We start from the raw sequence: 19,987 nt of genomic DNA, 5'->3' as shown, positions 1-19,987 counted from the left end.
AACAATAAAGAAGTAATTTGGCATAAATACCAAAACTGGTTTCATGGGGAAGGGGTTAACATAACCGTATTTTCTGTTTAACTTCCAAAATAAGCACTATTAGGAAGGGTGATCCGCCTTCACAATGAACCAATTGGCATGACACTTAATCTTACCATGTTTCTATTTTTATGCTTGTAGTCTATTTCCGTAACAGGCTTTAAGAGGTTTAAGACAGATCTTTACTGTGATATGAGCAGCGTTTTGGAAACATTGGGACAAGTGAATGAATCTGTGGAGCCTTGTATATGGAGTGCCAAGCACAGCATTGCCTCAAATAAGCAAAATGGGTGCAGCTAGCTCAAATGCAGATGATATTAATGCTATGGAGATACATCACTGGTACGGAAAATTTATGAGAGAGTGTCCATCTGGCCAACTAAGCTTGTATGAGTTTAAAGGATTACTTGGCCTACAGGGCATGAATCCAGAAGCGAACAGATACATTGAGCAAGTGTTCAGTACTTTTGATATGAACAAGGTAAGAATTTAATATTGAATCCAATTATATCTGTGCATTATCTGGCGGTTGATGGAATTCTCCAGCAATCTAATTTGGCCATTCTGATATAGCTTTATGTCTTATTTCACTTTATATTATAGTTGGTAAGTTCTGCTATGATAAACAAGTTATAGTAAAATAAAATATTTATAAAGCTAAAAAAAAAACAGAATTTTCCCAAATTGATTGTCTTTGAAAAATTTCAAGATAAAAATGTAATGATATTTTAAAATTATGTATATTAAAAAACTAAAGCTAAACTTCAGAAAACAAGCAGTTTGACATTTTATTAGGGATATGGTCACTTTACTAATGCTATGAAAAATCACTCACATTGTATTTAGACACGCTACGTGCCATCAACCTAAAATCTCTGCAGAGGGTCTAGCTAGATCAAGAACCAAACACGTTTTTGCAACTTATGAACTTTTGTCACAATATATCACAAAATGATTTGTTAAGCAAAGGCAATTCACAACATTAAATCTTCTTTCATTTTACTCCAAAAGAATAAAAGGAAACATCACATTCCCAGTTAAAAGGGTTTTTTTTTATCACAGTGTTTAACGGATCTCTAACAGATAAAATGAATGGAGGAAGCAGTCTGCAATAATTATTTCAGTGTCTTTATTTATAGCTTCACATCAGTGCTAATATAATGATACCATAGCTAAAAATGTTCTTAAAGTTATTGACCATAACATATCTCTTATTTTATCTTTAAATGATATGATCATATCATATAATATAAAAAAAGTATCAAACTTCAATATTACACAAGTGAAAAAGTAATTTCTCTACATAAAAGGTTTTGTCCACTATTGCACAAAAATTCATGCACCTACTTGCCTAGCGCCGTGCTTCTTTATAAAGTAGTATGTCCTACGGCAGTCAATTTCGATCAACATCTGGTGGAGTCATCACAAGTTCACTGCAACCAATCAGTAACCCAGGAATGCTGTACTCACGTGATGACCAGCCAGATGTTGATCCCAGCAGACCAACTGGAGACAACATGGCTGACTACAAAGGAGTTGCGCAAGTCTGAGAGATGATGATTCATTTATTTTATTGTTCTCAGCTCCAAGGACATATTAAAAATGAGTTGTACAGTAGTGGGGAGCCCCTTTAATACTTAGTTGTGATAACTTTAGCAGTAATAATGTTTCTAATAACTAGAGCTTTTTGGTACATTCCATCCTTTAATAACTTTTTTCGCCATTTCTTCAAGGATTTCAATTAAGGTACAATGTGCTGCTTATTGAAACCAATGACTCTAGTTCAGCTTTGTAAAATATTTCTTTTGGACAGTAGGAGTCATTTTAATTTCATATAATATTAGCGATTGGATAAAACTTAACCTTTAATAGGTATAAATATAAAAATATACAACTACAAAACATGAAAAACAGGGGAAAGGGAGAGGACCTTTGTGCTATAGTGAACCCTAGCCAACACAGAAATGGGGAAGGAAAGAAAAACAATAGGAAAAGGAACAATATTACTGACAGTGCTAATTGGTCACTAAATATACCACATTCTAGTGTCAGATACCATACCAGACAAAATCAACATGTAAAATTTCCAGTATAGGCAGTTGGCGTAGTGACCAGTACCTTTATAATACACAATAATACCCGTAACTGTCAAATGTCCCTATAGAAATAGTGAGATACTCATAGGTGGTTCATACAGGTATCCCGGTATATTGTCCCTTTGTACTGTGGTATACTATCCCACACAAGTGTCAATAGTCATTAGTAATAATCATTTATGATGGTCACTGACTCAGTTATCCCGGTATACCGTCTTTTTATACCGTAGATTCTCTATCTCACATATGTATCCATGAACACACACAGTGGCCTCTGGCCCAAACTATATCCAAACCATATAATTGTAACCCTAAAAAAGTTACTGACTATGTATGTTTTATAAATTAGCCACTGTCAATAAGTTATAGCAGCACTAGGAGGCTTTTCAAACAAATCCTGACCGAAAATGTATAACCAAACTTAGAAAAAGTAGGATCATGCTGCCCCATGAGACTTCATCATGAGCGTCCCTTTTGATCATTATGATACGGTCAATATATTTTTACACCAAACTCTGTTACCATCAGGCACCAGCATGTGTGGATTTGTCAAATGTATAAAGCCCATCCGAATGGGTAGATCTCACCCGAGGTTGGAGAGAGTCATCCTGTCTCCCCGAGGGGTGAGAAAGCCTCCATTAGACATGGCGTCTCCCGACGCGTTTCTTCCGATAGGACTCATCAGGGGAGTGTGACAACCTTTAGTAGCCGCTTTACAGGTCTCCCCATATCTGTGGTTTAAAAGCACTGAGCATGGAGGCGTGCCCGCGAGGCTCCGCCCCTAGCGTGTGACGCACTTCCGGTGCTTTGCGAGGTACTTCCGGTATTTCGGAGCGCTCGTCCAGACTGTGAAGCGCTGGGTGCCATGGAGATGAAATGCAAGCGCTCCACTCAGCAACCAAGCGCTGCCCGGCACAATGGCTAAGTAAGCTCCATACCTATAACTCAGGATGAACTTCATACCTGATAGATGTGAGACCCTCACGGAGCCTATCACATATTGTGCTAAGTGCATACCAGAACATGTCCAAATAAATATAATAGACTTAACTGTTAGGCACGGCACTTCAAAGGATGGACATGTTATTTTTAACCCTTTCCTGTCCACCCATTGATATAATTCATTGTTTCTTAACCATTTTAAAAGACACTTCCAAACAAATGGTTCTAAGAGACCAGATGTAAATTAATGAAAGACCGGAGTGAGGGTTCCCTACTGAGAGGGACCCTTCCTTGAGAGGTGGCATTTCGCGGGGAAGGAGGAGGAGCTAAACTATGATGTACCTAAATAGGATGTATAACTTAGGGGAATACCAATGGTGAATATATGTATGTGAGAATTAAAAGGAATACGGGACACCACGAACACCCCCGTCATGAGTTAAAAAGAGATCAGGTAGGGATCAGGAGAATAGTGGTTCTGGGTAGGGCACAATAGGGCGCCTTCTTTCATCTCTTTTTAACTCATAATGATCAAAAGGGACGCTCATGACGAAGTCTCATGGGGCAGCATGATCCTAGTTTTTCTAAGTTTGGTTATACATTTTCGGTCAGGATTTGTTTGAAAAGCCTCCTAGTGCTGCTATAACTTATTGACAGTGGCTAATTTATAAAACATGCATACTCAGTAACTTTTTTAGGGTTACAATTATATGGTTTGGATATAGTTTGGGCCAGAGGCCACTGTGAGTGTTCATGGATACATATGTGAGATAGAGAATCCACGGTATAAAAAGACGGTATACCGGGATAACTGAGTCAGTGACCATCATAAATGATTATTACTAATGACTATTGACACTTGTGTGGGATAGGTATTCCACGGTACAAAGGGACAATATACCGGGATACCTGTATGAACCACCTATGAGTATCTCACTATTTCTATAGGGCCATTTGACAGTTATGGGTATTATTGTGTATTATAAAGGTACTGGTCACTACGCCAACTGCCTATACTGGAAATTTTACATGTTGATTTTGTCTGGTATGGTATCTGACACTAGAATGTGGTATATTTAGTGACCAATTAGCACTGTCAGTAATATTGTTCCTGTTTTTCTTTCCTTCCCCATTTCTGTGTTGGTTAGGGTTCACTATAGCACAAGGGTCCTCTCCCTTTCAAGTTTTTCATGTTTTGTAGTTGTATATTTTTATATTTATACCTATTAAAGGTTACGTTTTATCCAATCGCTAATATTATATTATTCCTCTTGGATTAGTTACCCAGCTTATTATAGTCATTTTAATTTCCTTTTTTCATAACTCGATAGCACACATGTAAATAAGCAACTATGTAATATATCTTATCATAAAAAGAAATCAGCTTCTTTCTCATCCCAGAGCAATCATTCATTCTCAAAATGTCGTTCCCATTACTGGGATAGAAGATGGCAGTTGGTGCTCAGAAAATTCTACAGATAACTGTGACTGTTGTTTCAGGAGAACTTGCAGCAAAATGTCTGCCTCTAGCTTCTCTTACTACTTCCCTTCCCTTCTCAGTAGAACTTTAAAAGCACCAACTGTTATATCCTATCTTAGTAAAGAAGACAGATTTACTGATTTTACCCCTCAATTAAGAGTGAAAGATAAATGGAGATTTTTCTGACCATATATATTACAAAATTGCACATGTATTATTGATTGAAAAAAAATGTAAATAATGGTTACTTTCTAATGGTTTGGGGTAAATTTGTACACATGATAGCAATAAAATGCACTTTGAGAACAAATAGGCTTCCTTGACCTGTTTGTTTTGTGGCTTGTAACAAATGCAAAAGTATACACTGCTCAAAAAATAAAGGGAACACTTAAACAACAGAATATAACTCCTAGTAAATCAAACTTCTGTGAAATCAAACTGTCCACTTAGGAAGCAACACTGTTTGACATTCGATTTCACATGCTGTTGTGCAAATGAAATAGACAACAGATGGAAATTATTGGCAATTATCAAGACACCCTCAATAAAGGAGTGGTTCGGCAGGTGGGGACCACAGACCACATCTCAGTACCAATGCTTTCTGTCTGATGTTTTGGTCACTTTTGAATGTTGGTTGTGCTTTCACACTCGTGGTAGCATGAGATGGAATCTACAACTCACACAAGCGGCTCAGGTAGTGCAGCTCATCCAGGATGGCACATCAATGCTAGCTGTGGCAAGAAGGTTTGCTGTGTCTGTCAGCGTAGTGTCAAGAGGCTGGAGGCGCTACCAAAAGACAGGCCAGTACACCAGGAGATGTGGAGGGGGCTGTAGGAAAGCAACAACCCAGCAGCAGGACCGCTACCTTAGTCTTTGTGCAAGGAGGAACAGGAGGACCACTGATAGAGCCTGCAAAATGACCTCCAGCAGGCCACAAATGTGCATGTGTATGCACAAACGGTTAGAAACCGATTCCATGAGGAACGTCTGAGTGCCCGATGTCCACAGATGGGGGTTGTGCTCACAGCCCAACACCATGCAGGACGCTTGGCATTTGCCACAGAATACCAGGATTGACAAATTCGCCACTGGTCCCCTGTGCTCTTCACAGATGAAAGCAGATTCACACTGAGCACATGTGCCTTGGCATTTGAAATCACACAGGCCCATGTTGTCCCTGTCCTCAAGCACTAGTGGGGATATATTACTAATGTTACCCTGGATGGAGGAAAGCAAGATTTACTACAAGACCAATATTTCTAATGATACCAGTGGCCTGGTGGGGTAAGTGACGGAGTTAGTGACTTTGAACTCCATCACAATTCTTACCAGTATGGGTATCTTGAGACCACCGATTCTGTTAACAACGTAGCAGACAAGGCAGCCCACAACCAGACAGGCCCTTCTGGCATTTGCCAGAATTTCCAGATGGCCAGTCCAGCCCTGGCTGTAAGACATAATCATCAACATTAACAGAAATAAACACTTGAAATAGATCACTCTATAATGACTATAAAATGTATGAGTTTCACTTTTTGTATTGAAGAAATGAAATAAATTTACTTTTTGATGATATTCTAATTTTGTGAGAAGCACCTGTATATTTATCAATAATAAATGAATAGCAAATTTCATTTTGCTTTTCTTTAGAAATAATGAAAAAATAAGTTGTAATAAGGAGTTATCAAATTAACAAATAAGAGCACCAGATTCATGTATATTTGTTATACTTATATCATAATGTCAGATTTTTGCATTGAATTTGTTTTGGATATTTTCATTTATAAATAACAGGGAAAACCTTATCTCTTGGAGCCTAGTAAAGTTTAAAGTTTGACTTTTATATGTACATTATTTCTGTGAAGATTGGTCTGTGAGGAAAAATCTTTATTTTCTGTGCAGTACAAACTGACATAAGATTTAGGTAATTTCAAATACAGTCAATGAGAAAGGAGCAAAATGGAAAAAATTGGAGTTATATTTTTAGCATTGCTGATTAACCCCTTAAGCCCCGAGGGTGGTTTGCACGTTAATGACCGGGCCAATTTTTACAATTCTGACCACTGTCCCTTTATGAGGCTATAACTCTGGAACGCTTTGACGGATCTTGGCGATTCTGACATTGTTTTCTCGTGACATATTGTACTTCATGTTAGTGGTAACATTTATTCGATATAACTTGCGTTTATTTGTGAAAAAAATGGAAATTTGGCGAAAATTTTTAAAATTTCGCAATTTTCCAAATTTGAATTTTTATGCCCTTAAATCACAGACATATGTCACGCAAAATACTTAATAAGTAACATTTCCCACATGTCTACTTTACATCAGTACAATTTTGGAACCAAAATTTTTTTTTGTGACGGAGTTATAAGGGTTAAAAGTTGACCAGCAATTTCTCATTTTTACAACACCATTTTTTTTAGGGACCACATCTCATTTGAAGTCATTTTGAGGGGTCTATATGATAGAAAATACCCAAGTGTGACACCATTCTAAAAACTGCACCCCTCAAGGTGCTCAAAACCACATTCAAGAAGTTTATTAACCCTTCAGGTGTTTCACAGGAATTTTTGGAATGTTTAAATAAAAATGAACATTTAACTTTTTTTCACACAAAATTTATTTCAGCTCCAATTTGTTTTATTTTACCAAGGGTAACAGGAGAAAATGGACCCCCAAAGTTGTTGTACAATTTGTCCTGAGTACGCTGATACCCCATATGTGGGGGTAAACCACTGTTTGGGCGCATGGCAGAGCTCGGAAGGAAAGGAGCGCCATTTGACTTTTCAATGCAAAATTGACTGGAATTAAGATGGGACGCCATGTTGCGTTTGGAGAGCCCCTGATGTGCCTAAACACTGAAACCCCCTACAAGTGACACCATTTTGGAAAGTAGACCCCCTAAGGAACTTATCTTGATGTGTGGTGAGCACTTTGACCCACCAAGTGCTTCACAGAAGTTTATAATGCAGAGCCGTAAAAAAAAAAATCATATTTTTTCACAAAAATGATCTTTTCGCCCCCAATTTTTTATTTTCCCAAGGGTAAGAGAAGAAATTGGACCCCAAAAAATGTTGTGCAATTTGTCCTGAGTACACTGATACCCCATATGTGGGTGTAAACCATTGTTTGGGCGCATGGCAGAGCTTGGAAGGGAAGGAGCGCCATTTGACTTTTCAATGCAAAATTGACTGGAATTGAGATGGGACGCCATGTTGCGTTTGGAGAGCCCCTGATGTGCCTAAACATTGAAACCCCCCACAAGTGACACCATTTTGGAAAGTAGACCCCCTAAGGAACTTATCTAGATGTGTTTTGAGAGCTTTGAACCCCCAAGTGTTTCACTACAGATTATAACGCAGAGCCGTGAAAATAATTTATTTTTTTTTTCCCAAAAATGATTTTTTAGCCCCCAGCTTTGTATTTTTACAAGGGTAACAGAATAAATTGGACCCCAAAATTTGTTTTCCAATTTGTCCTGAGTACGCTGATACCCCATATGTGGGGGGGAACCACTGTTTGGGCGCATGACAGAGCTCGGAAGGGAAGGAGCGCCATTTGGAATGCAGACTTAAATGGATTGGTCAGCAGCCGTCACGTTGCATTTGCAGAGCCCCTGACGTACCCAAACAGTACAAACCCCCCACAAGTGACCCCATATTGGAAACTAGACCTCCCAAGGAACTTATCTAGATGTGTTTTGAGAACTTTGAACCCCCAAGTGTTTCACTAAAGTTTATAGCGCAAAGTCGTGAAAATAAAAATTCCTTTTTTTTTTTCACAAAAATGATTTTTTAGCCCCCAGTTTTGTATTTTCACAAGGGTAACAGGATAAATTAGACCCCAAATGTTGTTTTCCAATTTGTCCTGAGTACGCTGATACCCCATATGTGGGGGGGAACCACTGTTTGGGTGCATGACAGAGCTCGGAAGGGAAGGAGCGCCATTTGGAATGCAGACTTAAATGGATTGGTCTGCAGGCGTCACGTTGCATTTGCAGAGCCCCTGATGTACCCAAACAGTACAAACCCCCCACAAGTGACCCCATATTGGAAACTAGACCTCCCAAGGAACTTATCTAGATGTGTTGTGAGAACTTTGAACCCCCAAGTGTTTCACTACAGTTTATAACGCAGAGCCGTGAAAATAAAACATCTTTATTTTCCCACAAAAATGATTTTTAGCCCCCCAAATTTTTATTTTCCTAAGGATAACAAGAGAACTTGGACCCCAGAAGTTGTTGTTCAATTTGTCCCGAGTACGCTGATACCCCATATGTTGGGGTAAACCCCTGTTTGGGCGCACGGGAAAGCTCGGAAGGGAAGGAGCACTGTTTTACTTTTTCAACGCAGAATTGGCTGGAATTGAGATTGGACGCCATGTCGCGCTTGGAGAGCCCCTGATGTGCCTGGACAGTGGAAACTCCCCAATTCTACCTGAAACCCTAACCCAAACACACCCCTAACCCTAATCCCAACGGTAACCCTAACCACACCCCTAGCCCTGACACACCCATAATTCTAATCCCAACCCTAATCCAAACCGTAAATGTAATCCAAACCCTAACCCTAACTTTAGCCCCAACCCTAACTTTAGCCCCAACCCTAACCCTAACTTTACCTCCAACCCTAACCCTAACCCTAGCCCTAACCCTAAACGTGACTGAAATACGTGGCACTGAAATACGTGGCACTGAAATACGTGGCACTGAAATACATGATACATGGCACTTAAATACGTGGCACTGAAACACGTGGCACTGAAATACGTGATACATGGCACTGAAATACGTGGCACTGAAATACGTGGCACTGAAATACGTGGCACTGAAATACGTGCAACTGAAATACGTGGCACTTAAATATGTGGCACTGAAATACGTGATACGTGGCACTGAAATACGTGATACGTGGCACTGAAATACGTGGCACTGAAATACGTGGCACTGAAATACGTGGCACTGAAATACGTGCAACTGAAATACGTGGTACTTAAATACGTGGCACTAAAATATGTGGCACTGAAATACGTGATACGTGGCACTGAAATACGTGATACGTGGCACTTAAATACGTGGCACTGAAACACGTGGCACTGAAATACGTGATACGTGGCACTGAAATACGTGGCACTGAAATACGTGGCACTATGACTGTCAGAAAATGTTCATTAAACGGTTAGGGGTGAGGTTAGTGGTAGAGTTAGGGTTAGGGTTTGGATCTCTTTATCACCTTGATGGTGGTGGGTGGCTTTTCAGTGTGTTTTCTGTTTTTTTTTCTATAAAAACGCATGCGTTTTTAACGCAAACGCATGTGCTTAAAAACGCAAGAAAATACTGCAGGTTGTATTTCTGAAAATGAACGCATGCAGAAAAAAAACGCATGCGTTTGAAAACGCGACCAAACCCGTACAAAAAAACGCATGCGTTTTCAATGTTAAATATAGGGAAAAAACGCATGCGTTTTTTTGTGCAAAAAACGCTGCAGACAAAAACGCAAGTGTGAAACCAGCGACGCTTTTTATAGCAAAAAAGTTTTTGCGTCTCCACATTTTGAGACCTATAATTTTTCCACATTTTGCTCCACAGAGTCATGTGAGGTCTTGTTTTTTTGCGGGAGGAGTTGACGTTTTTATTGGTAACATTTTCGGACACGTGACCGTTTTTGATCACTTTTTATTCCGATTTTTGTGAGGCAGAATGACCAAAAACCTGCTATTCATGAATTTCTTTTGGGAGAGGCGTTTATACCGTTCCGCGTTTGGTAAAATTGATAAAGCAGTTTTATTTGACGGGTCAGTACGATTACAGCGATATCTCATTTATATCATTTTTTTATGTTTTGGCGCTTTTATACGATAAAAACTATTTTATAGAAAAAATAATTATTTTGGTATCGCTTTATTCTCAGGACTATAACTTTTTTATTTTTTTGCTGATGATGCTGTATGGCGGCTTGTTTTTTGCAGGACAAGATGACGTTTTCAGCAGTACCATGGATATTTATATCAGTCTTTTTGATCGCGTGTTATTCCACTTTTTGTTCGGCGGTATGGTAATAAAGCGTTGTTTTTTGCCTCGTTTTTTTTTTTTTTTTCTTACGGTGTTTACTGAAGGGGTTAACTAGTGGAGCAGTTTTATAGGTTGGGTCGTTACGGACGCGGCGATACTAAATATGTGTACTTTTATTGTTTTATTTTTTTTATTTAGATAAAGAAATGTATTTATGGGAATAATATATATTTTTTTTTTATTATTTATTTAGGAATTTTTTTATTTTTTTTTACACATGTGGAAAAATTTTTTTTTTACTTTTTTACTTTGTCCCAGGGGGGGACATCACAGATCGATGATCTGATAGTGTGCACAGCACTCTGTCAGATCACCGATCTCACTTACATCGGTGCAGGCTTACCAGCGTCTGCACTGAGCAGACACTCGGTAAGCCACCTCCTTCCCTGCAGGACCCGGATGCCGCGGCCATCTTGGATCCGGGACCTGCAGCCAGGAAGGAGGTAGGAGACCCTCGCAGCAACGCGATCACATCGCGTTGCTCCGGGGGTCTCAGGGAAGCCCGCAGGGAGCCCGCTCCCTGCGCGATGCTTCCCTATACTGCCGGGACACTGCGATCATGTTTGATCGCGGTGTGCCAGGGGTTAATGTGCCGGGGGCGGTCCGTGACCGCTCCTGGCACATAGTGCCAGATGTCAGCTGCGATAGAAAGCTGACACCCGGCCGCGATCGGCCGCGCTCCCCCCGTGAGCGCGGCCGATCGCGTATGACGTCCTATCCCGTCACCCGGAATTAAGTCCCAGGTCACCTTGACGGGATAGTACGTTATACGGGATTAAGGGGTTAAAAGAAGCACCAAAATAAAATCCAAGAAGTCAAAATTTATTAAACTAAATAAACAAAAAGATACATAAAAGGGGCAACGTGTTTCAACATCGATATTATGCCTTCCTCAAGCCAATCATGCATAATACAGACACACTGGAGAAGATATAGATAGGTACAAATGCCAGAAAATGAAATAGACAGTGACATCATGCAGTTAAAGGTACTGTACATTGGGTGTGTGGAACTGTTTAGGGGAAACTCAAAAGGGTTCAGACGTTTGACAGTTTTGATCATATCAGGAAGGCGATTGATCAGAGACAAGAGCACACAAGCAGGGCTTCTTGGTGTACTGGCTTGTCTGATCTCAGAAGCAAATCACAAGTTTTTATTACAAACACAGAGACAAAAAAAAAATAGGAATGGCTTCTTACGTTACATTACCTAAGAGAGAAGCTATTTTAATTGGAAAATAGGGAGTCATAAATTATAACTCCTGCAAAAGTTTATTATGAATTCCATAGAAGTCCTTGAAGCTCGCTTTGTCCAATTTACTAGACTTTCAAAAACAGAAAATTAAAGCTTAACACTCAGACACCTGTATATAGAGACAACGTCCTGTATTATTGCTTTCATGAATAACACTTATACATCCTGTCGTGACACCTCAGGTGTCACTGGCGCTGCCCAGGAGGCACGAATAAACATAGTAAGTGTTGAAACAAGTCACGCCGAACTCAAGGACCTTACTCTAATGCAGTGAGCACAGGACCTGGCACAGAGCAGTCACGTGACTAGGGGGTGGAACCACAGCACGTCAGTGTAGGGAATGACATGGAACACACAGTGTGCAGGGCACAGACAGAAAACGAAGTCAAATAGAGCCGAGGGTCAAAGCCAAGGTTCAAAGCCAGGAGGGAGTGAAGTACCTTAGGATAAGACAAAGAGTAAACAGGGACAAACCAGGAGAGACAGAGCAGTACAAAGCAGAATGCAAAGATGGAAGTCAGAGAACAAAACTGAGTCATACACAGCAAGGCACACTAGCACAGAGGCACAACATTTACAGACGAGAACCTGGGTTGGCAATCACAAGCCAAGTATATGGAAGTATCACCGACACACAATCCAGGATCTGCCAACATTAAATAGCCAAACAGAGGAGGACTAAAATTAACCCTGACCAGGATGGAGGTGGCCCATCCTGTCCAGAGTCATGACAGTACCCCCATCTCAACGGGGGGGCCACCGGACCCCCAGGTTTCCCAGGAAACTGGGCATGAAAGGAGCGCACCAGACGATCGGCATGAACCGATCGGGCAGGAACCCAGGATCAGTACTCAAGACCATACCCCTTCAAGTGCACAAGATACTGGAGGGAATGGAGGACCAATCAGGAATACACGATGCTCTCCACCTCGAACTCCTCCTTGCAATCCACCAACTCAGGCGGCGAGGGACGCAATGACGCTTCTTCCACAGCCCCCAATGGTTTCAGCAGGGCCCTATGGAAGACATTGGAGATCTTAAAAGATGCTGAAAGATGCAAACGAAATGCCACTGGGTTGACCACCTCCGTGATTTCATACGGGCAATATACACTTAGGTCCCAAGTTTGCCGAAGGAACCTTAAGTTTAATGTTCCTGGTAGACAGCCACACTTTATCCCCAACCCAAAGGGTGGGTCCCACAGTCCATTTCCTGTCAGCAAAAAAACTTAAACTTCCTCTGAGCCTCCCCAATATTTTTTTGGACCTCCCGCCATAAATTCTCCAACTGTAGTACAGCAATATCAGCCCCCAGGCAACCGGAATCCAGGCGAGAAAAATCTCCAAAGTGTGAATTAAACCCATAATTACAGAAGAAAGGGGAGTTACCTGTAGAGTGGTTAACATGGTTATTAAATGCAAATTCTGCTAAAGGCATTGGACCAGTCCTCTTGACTGGAAGTGGCAAGGCAACGCAAAATTTGTTTTAACGACTAATTGGTCCGTTAGGTTTAACCATTGGTCTCCGGATTTTAAACAGATGAAAAAGACAACTCAATACCCAACCTTCTGCAAAACGCCCTCCAGAACATAGACACAAACTGCACACCACGGTCAGACATCACATTCAAGGGCACACCATGCAAACGAACCAATTGTTGAACGAACAACCTAGACAAGGTCTCAGCAGAGGGTAGAGCCACTAAGGGTACAAAGTGTACTTGTTTCATAAGCCTGTCTACCACCACCCAGATGACAGAATAACCCTTGGAGGGAGGAAGATTGGTGATAAAGTCCATTGATAAATGTGTCCATGGTCTATCATGAACTGGTAAAGGAACCAATTCCCCTGCCAGCTGGTTATGAGAGCTCTTAGCGCGGGCACACACTTCACAGGCAGACACAAACTTCCTCACGTCAGATGCATGCGAGGCCCACCATAAACCCCTCGTGATGGCCCCACGAGTGGTCAAAATCCCCGGATGTCCATTTAGGGCCGAATCATGGAACTCCTGGAGGACTTTCAGTCGAAGTTGAACCGGAACAAACAATTTTCCCACCGGCTTGGACGGAGGAGCCTGAGACTGGGATTCCTGAATCTCCCATTCCAAACCTGCAGACACATCAGCCACCACCAATGGAGGTGGAACAATGGAGGATGGAGGTTCAGGGGGGAGAAACTGGGTCCAGACTACGAGACAAGGCATCGGCCTTCACATTTTTGGATCCCGGACGAAACGTGATCGAGAACTGGAAAAAACTGACCATCTGGCTTGCCTTGGGGTCATCCTTTTCACAGACTCAATATACGCCAGGTTCTTGTGGTCCATAATTGCAGTAATGGGATGAACCACCCACTCCTAAAGATGCCTCCATTCCTCAAAGGCCAACGTAATGGCAAGAAGTTCCCAATTACCCACGTCATAATTTCTCTCCACCGGGGAGAACTACCTGGAAAAGAATATTAGAAAAAAACTTAGCACTCAATACGAAAAAAACATTTTTGTTTGTGCTTCCTTTTATTAATGCATCCAGACCAAAAATAAACGTTTTCGGGTCCAACAATGGACCTTCATCAGACAAATCTTTGATATGGAACAATAAATACATAAAATGAGAAAAACATCAGAAAACCAGAATTGTCACATGATGCAAAATATATCAGAAACAATTGCTATACAATGTTGATAATAATAATTAGAACCGGTAAATATGATTCACAGACAAACACCAATAAAGAGCTCTATCCGTGAGTGCTCCGTGAGTGCTCCGTGAGTGGTGGAGGTTCCAATAAAATTGCAGACCGTGCTGTATAGCAAATATAAGGGAAATAAGGGAAATAAGGTGAAATAAGACTATATGACTGAGTAGAGCAACAATATTAATGCGTCATGATAGCACCAAGTGGTAAAAGGATACGTAGGTGGATATTAATGCCATAAAGTGGATACGGTATACACTGTAATACAGGTCTTTTTGATAGAAGTATCAAGTGAAGGTCTATACGTCAGGTGAGGGTATAAGCGACCAATATAAGTGAGTAACGTGCAAAACCTAAAAAATAAATACGTATTAATAATGACCTGTAGACAAAATGGGAATAACAAAGTGAGGAGACTGGCACTAATAGTGCCTAATATGGAATGAAAGTAAGTAGACAAAGGGTTAAACAGGCCAAAGAGCGACTAGAAAGGGTTGAACAGATGGAATAAGGCCAAATAAACCTGGATGTGGAAGCAATCCAGGTGAGGTAAGGAGCATACAAAGCTGTATTGCAGCCAAGGAAACCCCAAAACCAAACCAGCAGTGAGGTTGTCCAGAATGAAACAGGCTATATGCTCCAAATGAACAGACCCCACCTTAAGGATGAACTCTTTAGTAACAGAGCGGATCCCTTCCTTGGTTAATGGGGTTAAGTCAATAGCCACCACTTTCATGGGTTTGTCCAACCTGACTGTCCCTATCTCACAGTAGGCCACCAACCATGAGTCAATCAAGTTCACTGAAGACCCACAATCCCCAAAAGCAGAAGAGGGAAAAAAACAATTGTTCACACTTACTTCCACCTTTAACAGTAGTCTGAAGGATGAGGAAGAAAGTACCTGTGGGTCTGGGTAACCTCCTTGGCAGTTACCCAGACCTAGTAGACCTAGTCATTTCCGGAGACCTTGGAATCCGGAGGACAGGAGGGACAGTCCTTAATCCAATGACCTGGCTCTCCAGAATAGAAGCAGAGTTTTTTCTCTCTGCGGCGTCTCCTCTCCTTTTCCTTCATGGAGACTCTCTCTCCTGCGGTCCATACGGACTGGGTCATGGCCTCCTCCAGAGAGTCGGGTGGTGGGTGCAGGGCCAAGGCATCCTTTAAATGCTCGGAGATACCCTGTTGGAATAGCCCTCTGAGTGCCAAGTCATTCCAGGAAACCTCGGAAGCCCATTGCCTGTACTCAGAACAGTACCACTCAGCTGAGTGCTTTCCCTGGGTCAGACTCATAACCGTGTCCTCTGCCAGTCTCACACGATCAGGTTCATCTTATATAAGACCCAATGCCTTGAAGAACTGATCAACAGACATTTGCTCATCAGAGGTAGGAGATAGAGAGAAAGCCAAGGATTGTGGCCCCTCACGTAACAGGGAAATAACTATCTCCACCCTTTGACTCTCATCACCCGAGGATGGAGGGTGCATAGAAAAAAGTAGTATACAGCTTTCTTTAAATACCCAGAATTTTTTCATATACCCAGAAAAAGTATCAGGAAGTTTGATAGAGGGTTCAGGAGAGGATAAGGAAACACCAGACACTGTATCCTCCCCTTTGCCGGACAGAGAGGAGGCACCCCGAACAACATCAGCAGTATCTGCCATCTGTACCTGTTGGTGAGAGGAAACCAATGCCCTTTGCTCAACAGATAGATTCTGCATCATCTTACTCAGGTTAGATACCTGATCAGTCAGAGCATGCAGCGGGTCCATAACAAATACACAAAAAAAACCTGAAAAATTGTATGGGTTGGTGATAATGTCGTCTCGTGACACCTAAGGTGTCACTGGCGCAGCCTAGGGGGCACTATCAGGGGGCACGAATAAACATAGTAAGGGCAGAAAAAAGTCACGCCGAACTCAAGGACCTTACTACCAACATTAAATAGCCGCCCCAGAACCAAAGAGAGGTGGACTAAAATTAACTCTGACCTGACCAGTATGGAGGCGGCATCATCCCGTCCAGAGTCATGACAGATCCCTAATAGGGTGAATGATGAGATCACCAGGCAAGAAGAGGAGACACAGCTTATAGCTAGAGAAAAAAAACATTTTTTCATAAAATATTTGTCACAGTTACCTCCGTTAGTGTGCCTGGGATGCAGTTACTGACAGCTCAGCCGTCCAATCTGGTACAGGGGAGTGCTGAAGATGTCAATGCTTCAATTGACAGCTCAGTCATTAAGTCTGGTGCAGCCATCAGTGTGTTGATTGACAGAAGGCCAGGAGGCTCTGGCTTTCTCCAGGTGTTCATTATCCCAGGTGACTACCAAGCTATTTAACTGAACTATTTCTCCCAAACCTCTACCAGACATACATTCAGCTACTGTGTGGTTTGTCTCCCTGTGCCTTGCATTCTGTTTATAGATCTTTTGTTGCCTGACATAGGACCTCGTTCTGACCATCTTTTTGTTTACCTCCTGCTCTGATCCGCTATCCTCCTGGTATTCTGACCTTGGAATGTTACCTGACTACGCCTTTGTCTCTTCCTTCTGTTTATGACGTACCCTCCTGACTTCTAACATTGGACTCCTTGACTGTCCTGACTCACGACTTGGCAGTGAGAAATGACTCCGGGTCACAATAATACAAAGTTTCTAAATTTACTTGTAGTATTTAGATAGCAACATTTAGACTTGAAGAGAGGATCTTTCACCATTTTGTGCATGTTAAACTGGCCACATTATGGAATACTGGCTGCAGAGCTGAATAAAACATAGTTTCTATTTTTTAGAAAAATCTACAAAAGAGTCCCCTAGGCTAACAGAGGACACACCCCCAAGCCAACACATATAAACCGAAAAAACACGGTAATGGATCAATATAATGGTATAATCATAAATACTAATTTGTTCGCAGTGTGGTAATGCACAAAATCCATACCAAGATCGGGGTAAATATTCAATACAAAATTTATTAGAAAAATTATATTAATAATAATAATAATAATAAATCACACACACAAAAATAGAGGAGTAGGTGAGCAGTCAAAGATAAAATAATCACTGTATGAGATGGTATAAAACACGCTGATAAACAGCACAAGTATCACTGCCTGCTATACATGATGCAACGAAGTCATAGATATAACAGACAGGGTGCCAATAGGATCTTACTGAGGGAAAATAAATACAAGGCTGAAATAGGCTGACAATGATCTTAGTGGACACTCAGAATAATAATTTACTGAAGCATTTAATGTAAGGTAAGGTATTAAAAGATTCAAATACTGCCAAGCTTGGCTAAATACTAATACCTTGAGACATCGTGACAGGAGAGTGCAGGCGTGTTAGCAGGATACAGAGGAGCCTCGATGCGTGTTTCACTGCCTTGGCTTCGTCAGGAGGCGTGGTCTATAAAAATGGGCCGGGGTATTTATGGGAAAGTGCAAGGGACCCCTGGCGAATCGGCGCTCATACAAGCCGACAGTGAAGCGGGCTGCCACGCGATATGGATCATGGGCTTGAGATGGCCCTGTCCATCTCCACAGCAACACTCCCAGCCAGCGACGCTGCCGGAACGACACAGCGCATGCGTGGGGCGCGTCTGCACCGAAGGGGATTTATAAGAAGAAAATGGATCACCGTAAAGACAGTCAGAGTCCTTGCCATGTTTGTAACGATATTATTTTACAAATGAGAAAATGCATTTCATAATAAATGCATTAAGGTGACATGAAGGCTCATCCCTATAATATCCAGATAGAACACTTATGTCACAAGATTGGCATAGTGTGTACACCATGTCAATAAATGTGACAGTCAGGTAATCAATGCAGAGATTGTTACAGATTGTAAGGGACAAAAGATAGCATATCAATGACACTAGAAGGAGTCACACGATGTCCCTTCGAAGTACAATAAATAATATTGTGTTGATAATAGACAATACATACATACATTAATATGCCATATAGTAAATACTGCATACAATAACATAGTATGCTACAGATCGATTCTATTAGCATGTTCGGTTGGAACACAGGACTGAAAAATTAATTAATATAGTATGAGCATACAATCGCAAAAATAATAATTGTGTTGTTCACACATATTTAGTGAAACAACCATGCTCTACTAGCTCAATAATTATTCCAACCGAAGATGACAAGATAATGAAGCATACCACTGCCAGGCATTCCAGAATTGTAATAGTGATCAATTTCCATATGCATATTAGAAAATATAAGTAAGTGTGGGGGGTTTTTTTTGTTTGTTTTTTTAAAGTCCATGAATCTTCAAATATAATGATGTCATCTGATGGAACATCCGATATGGGGTCCCTTTGATAGGTGATTGAAAGATGAGGAAAGTATGAAGGTCTTACATAGAACAGCATCTAATTTAATAAAAAATAGAATCAATGAGTAAATAAACTTGAAAATTAAAAGCAGAAAAGTAACCAGGCCCAAAACTTTAAGGGTATGTGCACACGTTGCGGAATTTGCTGCGGATTTTTCCGCAGCGGATTTGGAAAATCCGCAGTGCAAAACCACTGCGGTATTCACTGCGGATTTTCACGCGGTTTCTTCTGCAGATTCCTCTGCGGGTTTTCAACTGCACTTTCCTATTGGTGCAGGTTGAAAACCGCTGCGGAATCCGCAGAAAGAAGTGACATGCTACTTCTTTTTTTCCACAGCGTTTCCGCGCAGAATTTTCCGCAGCATGTGCACAGCGGGTTTTTTTTTCCCATAGGTTTACATGGTACTGTAAACTTAGGGAAAACTGCTGCAGATCCGCAGCGTCAAATCCGCTGCGGATCCGCAGCAAAATCCGCAGCATGTGCACATACCCTAAGAACAATAGAGATTATAGGAAAGACTTGAAACTGAGGGCTTCATTCAGGCCCTTTGGTGAAAGCGTATCTAGGGTCACTATCCATCGTGCTTCTTTTTTAAGCAATCTTTGTTTTACATTCCTGCCCCGAATCCCCATATAGACGTGGTCAATGCCACAAACTGTGAACCCTTTAGGATTGCTATTGTGCCTTTCAAAAAAATGTTTCGGAATTGGTTTGAGTAGATGTGGTTCAGAACATTTGGCTGAATTTTTTATATCTCTTATATGTTCCTGCACACAAACTTTTACAGATCTGATTGTCATGCCAATATAAATACGGTCACATGGGCAACGGGCATGATATATCACTGCTTCAGTATTACAAGTAATATGATGCACAATCTTATAACTTTTATCCCCAGCTGAATCTGTAAAGTTTTTTGTTCTTACAATAGAGCAACAGGCCGAACAGTTCCCGCATGGAAAACAGCCCAATGGGGGACGCTGCTGCTGGAACCAAGGAATTTGTTCTTCGGAGAGACATAATGGCTGTTACATAATATCTCCC

The 19,987-nt window shown here is 41.2% G+C and overlaps 1 protein-coding gene across 1 annotated transcript in view; it reads left to right on the top strand.

Moving 5' to 3' along the window:
- Positions 1-231: 231 nt before the first annotated feature.
- GUCA1C (guanylate cyclase activator 1C) overlaps positions 232-19,987 on the top strand; it is a 130,664-nt gene continuing 110,908 nt past the window's right edge. The window contains exon 1 of the mRNA XM_077299542.1: positions 232-520. Coding sequence (XP_077155657.1) covers positions 266-520 — 255 coding nt within the window. The 5' untranslated portion in view covers positions 232-265. The remainder of the gene's footprint in view (positions 521-19,987) is intronic.

The sequence above is a fragment of the Ranitomeya variabilis genome, chromosome 3 (genome assembly GCF_051348905.1).
Source record: "Ranitomeya variabilis isolate aRanVar5 chromosome 3, aRanVar5.hap1, whole genome shotgun sequence".
In the NCBI taxonomy this organism is placed as follows: domain Eukaryota; kingdom Metazoa; phylum Chordata; class Amphibia; order Anura; family Dendrobatidae; genus Ranitomeya; species Ranitomeya variabilis.
This window is presented reverse-complemented; position numbering and strand designations above follow the sequence as displayed.